At 41.7% G+C, this 10040-nt stretch overlaps 1 protein-coding gene across 1 annotated transcript in view; it reads left to right on the forward strand.

The window, feature by feature from the left end:
- Catspere (catsper channel auxiliary subunit epsilon) overlaps window positions 1-10040 on the forward strand; it is a 90255-nt gene that overhangs the window by 11935 nt on the left and 68280 nt on the right. The window contains exons 3-4 of the mRNA XM_050143124.1: window positions 2202-2250; window positions 8958-9031. Of these exons, the coding sequence (XP_049999081.1) occupies window positions 2202-2250; window positions 8958-9031 (123 nt within the window). The remainder of the gene's footprint in view (window positions 1-2201; window positions 2251-8957; window positions 9032-10040) is intronic.

A 10040-nucleotide genomic window follows, 5' to 3' on the forward strand; every position in this document is an offset into this window, starting at 1 on the left:
AACAGCCAGCCATTCTCTTACCTCAGCCTCAGTCTGAAGATGGTGATCCTGCCTCCCAGAATCTCAGAATGAGACTGTGACTGAGAGTTGTTTCCTCCCATTTTATAATCCTCTCTAGTTCGGGGATTAATCTCGTGCATCACTGGGATTACAGGCATGCACTATTTTTCTATTGCCTATGGCAACTAGTGTGGTTACTGAGATTAAAGGTGTGTATCATCACTGCCTGGCTGTAAGGCTGACCAACGTGGCTGTTTTACTCTTAGATCTTCAGGCAAGCTTTATTTATTAAAACACAATAGAAATGCCCCTACAAGAGTCAATTAATGCTCTTTAATTTGTTTTCAAGGGGTCGTGGCTAGAGGACAAAGCCAGGGCCATAATCTATCTGCATCCACCTCAGATCCATTTCCAACATGAACACATTAACTAGCTGACACAGGGAAGGAAGCGAGGAGGAGGCCGTCAGAGCGCTGCCAGAGTTAGTGAGTTAGAGGTACCTTTCATAGATTTACCTCTTATACATAGTTAGATGTACCTTTTATAGATTTACCTCTTATACATAGTTAGATGTACCTTTTATAGATTTACCTCTTATACATAGTTAGATGTACCTTCTTCAGGGTGAGGCGAAGCTGGGGAGGAACAGGCACCAACCAACTTCCAGGAAAGGGAGCATCATCACTTAGTTTCCAGTGTGTTTGCAAATTAAATTGCATACTGTAGCTTTGTCTTAAGATGCCCTAATTCCCACCGGTAGTTCTTCTCTCGTCTAACACTTCCAAACATAATGAAAGGGTTTATACTAAATCCATAGGAAGTGAGAGATGGTTCACACTTGCTCGGGGTGGGGGTGGGGGAATAAAACCTATGATGAAAATCTATTCATTTTAATTAATAGTGCTATATAAAAGCATGTGTTTCCTTATTTGACGAGTACATGTCCATATAAAATGTGCACAATTCTCCTGGTGGTGAACATCTGTTGAAATAAGAATTCAGAGCACTGTTGAGGCTTGTGTAATTCTGATGAAGGAACTACATAATAGCCTTCTAGCAACTTTCTCTGACACACAGGAAAAATGGTTCTGGCTTTAAAAAAATTTTTTTTTGATTTTTTGAGACAGGGTTTCTCCGTAGCTTTTTGGTTCCTGTCCTGGAACTAGCTCTTGTAGACCAGGCTGGCCTCGAACTCACAGAGATCCTCTTGCCTCTGCCTCCTGAGTGCTGGGATTAAAGGCGTGCGCCACCACCGCCAGGTCTGGCTTAAATTTTAAGGATAGACCCATTCTAGCAGCAATGAAATATGCAGGGTAGATAGAGTGGATTAGCAAAGGGAAAGACGCTGTATGAGCATCCCTGACCACGTGTGACTTGTGAGCTCCTGATACACACTTCAAATTGAGATGGACCTCAATTGTAATACCCACGTCAGATTTCAAAGAATTAGTTTAAAAAAGAGTGTAAACTACCTTACTAGCAATTATTTTACAGTGACTATGGCTTGGCTCGAATATATTATAGAAATGAGTTGTGTCTGTCCTTGTACTGTGTGATACTAGACAGAGTTTAATTACATGTGCACAGTGCCTTATAGTCTGTTTCTATTGCCTTAGTGGCTCCTGAGATGGATGAGCTATATAGAATTTAAGGTACAAATGAACAGTACAAAAATGATCATGAACAAGGACTTAGAAGTTTTGTTTCTAGTATTCTAAGACAAAAACTACTGGGTTTTGAAACTCTAGTCTCCAGTTTTCTGAATTTTATCTGAGTTCCTAAGTGAAGGAGTCAAACCTAATATATTCGGTAGTATTTGTTCTACAAAATAGATGTAACGAATGTTTGCTTTCAACCAGGCATCCCGTCACTCAGAGGAGCGAGGCAAATGGTTCATCACGACTTTGAGGCTAGCCTGTGCTACATAGTGATTTTAAGGCTAGCCAGTGCCATGTAGCAAGTTTCTCTTTCAAAATCTAAAGTGAATAAGGGGGAGGACTTACTTCTCATGTCACTTTAACGCCTCATGAACCGAGCAAGCGCTAACCAGCTGACTTGATGGGTAGTGGCCATTTGTTGACCTCACTTTCCTGGGAGGGTAAAGCTCTTGGAAACCAGGGTATCCCCTGACCATGTATAGAATTCCTACTACGTAGAGGAGAAATTATTCTCAAGATCACATCTCGCCTTTTCCTCCACAGATATTCCATCAATGGCTCGGACTATTCCATTCTTAGTACCAGGAGTTCTGTAAGTATTAACTATTTTTAAAGAGTGTTAGTGTTTTTGAGCCCTCAAAGGGTTATTCATACTGTTTTACAGTGGTGTCGTCTGTATCTCCTTTTTTCTTCTCATCACCTTACTGTTGAAATAGGAGCGGCGGGGCTACGTCCCCAGCACCCCGGCTGCCTGCTAGCTTATGCCCGAAATAACAACACACAAATTGTATTCATTTAAACACTGCTTGGCCCATTTCTATCTAGCCTCTTCTCGGCTAACTCTCGCACCTGGACTAACCCATTTCTAGTAATGTGTGTAAGCACCCCAAGGTGCGCTTACCGGGAAGACTCTAGCCTCCATCCATCCTGGGTCGGAGCTGCCTGGGAGAGCGGAGCCTGGCGTCTCTGCTCCAGAGAGCAGAGCTGTCAAGTCTCTCCAGGAACAGAGCAGAGTCTCAGCTCACTTGCCCTTCCTCCCAGCATCCTATTTTGTTTACTCCTCCCACCTATGTTTTAACCCTATCAGGGCCAAGGAGTTTCTTTATTGCTTAACCAGTGAAATCAACAGGTTGATATATGACACTCCCACATCACCTTACTGTTGGTACCTCTCTGGTACATGTCCTTAACTATGTTCATAGTGCCATGTCTCGCATGGCTTGGGTCTAGAACCCTGGCTAAAGATGGGGAGGGAATGAGGAAAGGACAGACATGTATGGTAAGGCTGTGGCCAGGTGGGCCGTACACTCTAATAGAGCTGCCCCTACTAACACAACAACCTGGAACCTCAGCCTGCTTATTCTGCACAGCACAGCACTCATAATGCCAGCATTTAGGAAGCAGAAGCAGGCAGATCTCTGTGAGTTCCAGGCCAGCCAGGACTACATAGAGAAATCCTGTCTTGAGAAACAAAACAAAACAAAACAAAATGCCAAAAAAACAAAAAATAAATAAATTAAAAAATAGGCAGTGCTATTTTATGTATTTTGTGGTTTAATAGTCACAAAAAGGTGTTATGATAGATACATATGTTATACATACTATGTTGCCTATTGAGAAATAGAATAACTATTATTCAACAGATGTAAACTTACAACTCATGTAAACCAGCACTATAAATGTAGGGTCCACTCATCTATAGACCTTAGTCTCTTTATTACTTTTTAAAAAATGTAACAGCATATCTTGTTCAATTCTCTCTTTTTAAAGTTTTATGTATACGAGTATTTACCTGCATACATGTATTATACCACCTTTGTGCGCTGGCCTTGTAGGCCAGAAGATGGCGTTGGAACCCCTGGAAGCTGCAGTTAAAGCAGTTAGTTGTGAGCTGCCATATGGATGCTGGGAACCAACCCTGGGTCCCCTGCAAGAGCTGCAAGGGCTCTTAGTGGCGGAGCCATCTCTCTAGCCCAGTAGTTCATTTCTCATAATCTGTCTAGTTGCACTGATAATTTATTTTACATGGAATTCAAATTTGCTTATTTATTTATTTATTTATGATATGCGTATGCACACATTTTTCGTTGTGTTAAAATTGTTTCCTCTGTGTAGCCTTTTGTTTCTCTTCAGGAGTCTTCTGGTGACTTTGAAAGTTTCAGGCCAGCCCGGACAGTTAGAAATGCAAGCGATAATGCTGCGGTCTTGAGACAGAATTTGTTTTCCAGGAACCTAATTCTGCTCTTAAGTCTTCCAATTGGCTATGGAGAGTATGTTCTCATACTTAACATTGATAACCGATGTAAACCATATCTCTAAATTGCTGTAATTAGTCAGGTTGACAGGAAAATCTGCCATTCCATTCCAGATCACAGATTTTGTTTCTTTATTGGAAAAAGATCTATTTATTTGTTTATTCTCCTTGGGTGTATACATGTGAACATGTATACAAACATTTGTTCAGGTGCTTATGTATATACATGTTCATGTGGAGGCCAGAGGTCAACATCGCATGTATTCCTCAATCACTCTACACCTACCCTTCTTAAAAATGATTTGTTAAGGGCTGGACAGATGGCTCAGTGGATAGGAGCACTGCCTGATCTTCCAGAGGTCCTGAGTTCAATTCCCAGCAACCACATGGTGGCTCACAACCATCTGTAATGGGGTCTGGCACCCTTTAAAAAAATGATTTGTTAAGTTTGTATGAATTTTTTGCCTGCATGTATATATGTTTACTGTGTGTATGTCTCATGCCTGGAGAGGTCAGAAGACTGAAAATGGATGCTAAAAAGAAATCTCACACTAGCTCAGAATTGAATATAATCAAGGGTTATTTATTTAGGGGTAGACTCACAAATCACAGTCTTCTGCTCCAACGGGGAACAGCAACGGAATCCCGCAGCTGGAAGAGAGGCCAGACACCTGTTTTACATTGGCATTTATAGTATAGAGGTCACACCAAAGTGGGCGGGTAACTTAAAGGCTACTGGCCATAGGAATTCCTATAGCAGAAGAGGATGTTGGGTCCCTTAGAACTGAAGTCAGGGATGGCTGTGGAACACCACCAGGTCCTCTGCAAGAGGAGCAAGTGTTCTCAATCCCAAATGGTCTCTTCAGTCCTCTTGTTTTTGAGACAGTCTCTCACTGAAGCTTGTGTTCTCTGACTGGCTAGACTACCTAAGCAGCAAGGATCAGGGATTCTTCTGTCTCTGTGACCACAACGCTGGGATCACAGATATTGCTCCCCTACCGGGCTTTTTATACATGTGTTGGGGATCGACTTTCAGGTCTTCATGCTTGCGCAGTAAGCACTTTCCCAACCAACTAAGCTATCGCTCAAGCCCGTTAGGGAAATCTTGGTCTGTTTGTTTGTTTGCAAAGAAATATTGCAAAGAAATATGGGCGATACCTTTCACTTAGCTCCTCTCAATAGTAGCATCTTGTGTCAAATACTCAAACCAGGAAACATTGGCACAGTATTGAGTCGGATTTGTTTTCTCCTGCACACATTTGAACACACAGCTCCATGCAGGTTTATCCCATGTGTTGCTTCGTGTAATCCCTGCCACAATTACACGCTACAGAAACCGCTCTGGCACTACAAGGCTCCGTTCTGCTGTTCTCTTACAAAATACACTTGATACCCGCTCTCCAGTTCTGTTACCACAAGCCAGTTCTCCTTTTCTAGATTTTGTTATTCGTACGTGTGTAAAATGTTTACAGTTACATCAAAACATCCGAACACCCTTCTGAGATGGGTTTTTACTACCATCATTCCATCCAGGTCCATCCAAGTTGTACATTCAATAGTCTATCCCTCTTCTGCTTTGCTGGAAATTAAACCCAGGGCCCCAAGCAATATAGCCTCAGGCTTCATCTTTGTTCCATTTTATCATCACTTCCTTTTTCTCTTTTACATATTCGTTGACAGTTTCACACTTGTACACACTGATAAATCTATCCCAAATCCTCCTGGCACTTCCTGTTGCCATTCCCCCAACACGTTTCTCCACCACCTTCATTGTCCTTGATTTTTTTAAACCCCTCTGAGTCTACTTAGTGATCCCCTTCCTGTTGATTTTTCTCTTTAAAGGAATTTTATTGGATTTGTAATTTGGTTTGTTATTATGTTCGTGGGGGGAGGGGCACAAGCCATGGCATTCTTGAGAAAGTCAGAGGACAGCTTTTATGGGTTGTGGGGTTGACCTCAGGCTGCCAGACTAGGGATAAGCACCTTTACCAGTTGAGCCTCCTTAAAAAAACAAACAAGTCCAGTTTAAGTTTAAAAAAAAAAAAAAAAACATGAAATTGAAATTATCTTTCCCTTTCATTAAGATTGGAAGAGTAGTTAAAAATAGCTCAGCCTGGGAATGGTGGCGCACGACTTTAATCCCAGCACTCAGGAGGCAGAGGCAGGTGGATCTCTTTGAGTTCGAGGCCAGCCAGCCTGGTCTACAAGAACTAGTTCCAGGACAGGCTCCAAAGCTACAGAGAACCCCTGTCCCGAAAAACAAACAAACAAACAAACAAAGAAGGACACAGAATGCCTTCCACACCAGCTCTCCTGTCTCTGATTCTCCTTCCTCAGCCTGTATTTTTCTTCCTGCCCAATTGCATTTCTCTCCAGTCTCTGGCTGGCTGATTTTGAAATTCATAGATCTGTCATGCTGTTCCCTGGGGGCAGGGGTGAGGCAGTGGGGGGGGGTGGGGAGTGGGGGTGCTCATCGCCACCTGCTAAGAACCCAGGGCTTTTACAAAGTTTGTCAATGAGCCTAATTACTCATTTCCAGTAGGGATTTCTTTTGCTGTTGACTTTTGGGTTTGAATGTTTCTGGTTCTAATCCTAGAAGTGTTTTTTTTTTTTTTTTTGTATCACTATTCTTTTTTTTTTTTTAAAGTATTTATTTATTATGTATACAATATTCTGTCTGTGTGTATGTCTGCAGGCCAGAAGAGGGCACCAGACCTCATTACAGATGGTTGTGAGAGACTTCACAAGAAGCAACTTAAGGAAGGGAAGGGTTGTTTTATGGTTTACACTTCAAGGAGATACATTCCATCCTGGTGGGGAAGGCATGGGGCAGGTGGGAGGCTGGCTGGCTGCATCCACAGTCTGGAAGTAGAGAGTGAGGAGCAAGTGACGCCTGGTCATACCTCAAGGTCCCAGTTAAGTGACCCACTTAACTCGGGTCTAGTAAGACCCAATAGTCCTAAAACTGTCCCAGGCAGCACAGGGGTGGGGCCCAAGCGTTTCAAACTCGTGAGCCAAAAGTGGGAGGGAGGCAGTTCACTTTCAAACCACAACAGGAGTGTGCTAGTCCAGGTTCTCTAAAGGATTTTTCAGATTTATTGTACTGGCTTACAGGCTGTGGTCTGGGTAGTTCAACAACGGCCGTCTCCTGATGGAAAAGCCAAGGGGCCCAGTAGTTGTTCAGTCTGAAAGACTGGATGTCTCAGCAGTCCCAGTCTGGGCCAGGGTGCTAGGGAAGTCCTCAAGAGCTGCCGGGCTTCAGACCACACTGGAACCCTGAAGAAGTGGGTTCTAACACCAGCAAAGGAATGCCTCAGAAATAGGATGGACAAATTTATCAGTGAAGAATGAGGGTGAGCAGACAAAAAGCAAAAGCTCCCTTCTTCCGTGTCCTTTTATGTGGGCTGCCACCAGATTTAAGGGGGGTCTTCACGTGCCAAAAGAGCTAAATCAAGAAAATCCGTCACAGGTGTGCCTTGCTGCTTTGGTTGCAGTTGACTGGAGATGGGGGTCAAGTTGACAACCCACATTAGCCATCACATTAGTGACTTATAAAAATTATTTCTTCCTATAAATGTTATTTTCTTTCTAGGAAATCTTTTTTTTTTTCTCTTAAAAAAATCTCTTTTTTATTTCTGGGAGATGTTCTCTGCTGTTGTTTTATTCTCAGACTGACAACTGAGTTTGTTTTCAAACATATTTCTTTTATATACATGGAAGACTATAAGTTCCCTTTGAACTATTACTTACACAATACATGGTCATTTTTAATAACACCAAATGCTATCATTGGTTTTTTGCAGGTGTTGTGTGATTTACATTAGGATTGTTTTCTTTAAAGAATCATTCAGAAATCCACCTTGCTGGACTCATTTTTGCTTTAAGATTACAGGCACTCTAGGAATTTTTCCACCTATGTCTATATGAACTTCTAATTTTTATTGGCTAGTATTGAAAGGAATAGCATGTATTATAATAATTCATTGAGGTTCATGGAGACTTTCTTTATAAATGTGGCCAGTGTGGGTAAATTACTTATGTGAGAGTGAAAAAGAAAGTATACATTTTATATTGGTTAATTTTAGAACTACACACACACATACACACACACACACACACACATACCTTACTCTACTTGGCTAGCCCTATATATTTGACCCAGAGACACTGAGCTACACCACTAGCACTCGCTCCCTCTCCTTCCCTACTCCGTGTGTGTGTGTGTGTGTGTGTTTAGAAATAGGGAAAAGGTAACCCATAAAGTCATGATGGTTGACAGCTGGTAATGTGTCAAGGGCAGGACCTCAGTACTAAAGCATCTTGTTTTTAAGCGAAGAATCATATCTTTTCATCACTTTTAATCTTTATAACCTATCAAAATACCATTCCCCTTTAAATGCTTAATAGACAATTTTAACTTGATTTATTATTGTATGGTGTGTGTGTGTGTGTGTGGTATGTGTGTAGTCTGTGTGTTTGTGTATGTGTGGTGTATGTGTGTTTATGTGTGTATGTGGTGTTTGTGTGTATGTGTGTGGTGTGTGTGTGTGTGGTGTCTGTGGTATGTGTGTGATGTGTGTATAGTGTGTATAGTCTGTGTGTGCTTGTGTGTATGTGCAGTGTGTGTAATCGTGTGTGTGTGTAGTCTGTGTGTGTTTATGTGTTGTGTGTGGTATGTATATATATATATATATATATATATATTGCATGTTTATGGTGTGTGTGTGTTTTAGTATTTCTGGAGGGCAGAAGAGGAAGTACAATCCCATGAACTGGAGTTACAGGTACTGAGGAGCCTAATGTGGATGCTGGGAACTAAACCCCAGTCCTTTGCAAGAGGAGCCATCTCTCCAGCCACAAGTGTGTCGATTGCTGATGTGTGACAAGCATTCCTTGTTGTTTTGACATTTTATTTCGCACAATTTCAATATAACTGGATCTTAGTTGTTTTTTTTAAGTAATACAAACCAGATAATTGAAGTTACAACTGAAAACTAGATGAACAGTGTTTGTTTGTTAACATGAACTTTCATCTCATTTCTTAGATTCAGCTAGAGTTTGAAGGAACATCTTTTTCATCATGGAGCATACCAGAGAGTTGTAAAGTTCAAAATCCAAAGTAAGATTTTCCTCCATGTATACATCCATTCCTTCCCTACAATGTATAAACCAGCATTCACTCACATAATGTAGATATTCAGACTCAATGTTCTGACTTCATGTAAATTTTCTTCCAGAAAACACATGCAAAAAAAAAAAAAAAAAAAAAAAAAAGCTACCTTACTTTGAAAATAGATGTAAAGCCAGGCGGAGGTGGTACACACCTTTAATCCCAGGGCAAATCTCAGTGAGCTTGAGGCCATCCTGGTCTACAAAGTGTGTCACTTGAGGTGGGTTTTCCAGTTTCAAAAGCCCATACCTAGCCCAGTGTCTCTGCCTGCTGCCTGTGGATCAGGATGTGAAGCTCTCAGCTGCTGCGCTAGTGCCATGCCTGTCTGCTCCCCACTGTGATGATAGCAGACTAACTCTTTGAAACTGCAGGCAAGCCCTGCATCAAATGCTTTCTTGTGTAAGAATTGCTTAGTCATGGTGTTTCTTCACAGCAATAGAACAGTAAGACAGTTGCTATGTTAGAGTTTTGTTTTGTTTCATTTTTCTCTTTCTAGTATACAGTTAAATTGTTTAAACTTGGGCTGGAGAGATGGCTCAGTGGTTAAGAGCATTGCCTGCTCTTCCAAAGGTCCTGAGTTCAATTCACAACAACCACATGATGGCTCACAACCATCTGTAATGGGGTCTGGTGCCCTCTTCTGGCCTGCAGGCATACACATAGACAGAATATTGTACACATAATAAATAAATATATTAAAAAAAATAACATCCTGGGTCAGTAGCCATTTGCAGATAAAAGTACCTTTTTGTTGTGGAATATTTGCTTACACTGTGTGAAGATGTATTCCTGTGATTGGTGTAATAAAGAGCTGAACGGCCAATAGCTAGGCAGGAGATATAGGTGGGATTTCCAGGGAGGGAGAGAGAGGAGAAGCTAGGCTCGGGAAGGGATGCCAGGAGACATGAAGAGGAAACAGGAGGTGCAAGATGGAAGAGAGGTAACACCTCTTGATAAA

The sequence above is a fragment of the Alexandromys fortis genome, unplaced genomic scaffold (assembly GCF_014885135.2).
Source record: "Alexandromys fortis isolate MF-2015 unplaced genomic scaffold, M_Fortis_MF-2015_v1.1 scaffold_51, whole genome shotgun sequence".
NCBI lineage: Eukaryota > Metazoa > Chordata > Mammalia > Rodentia > Cricetidae > Alexandromys > Alexandromys fortis.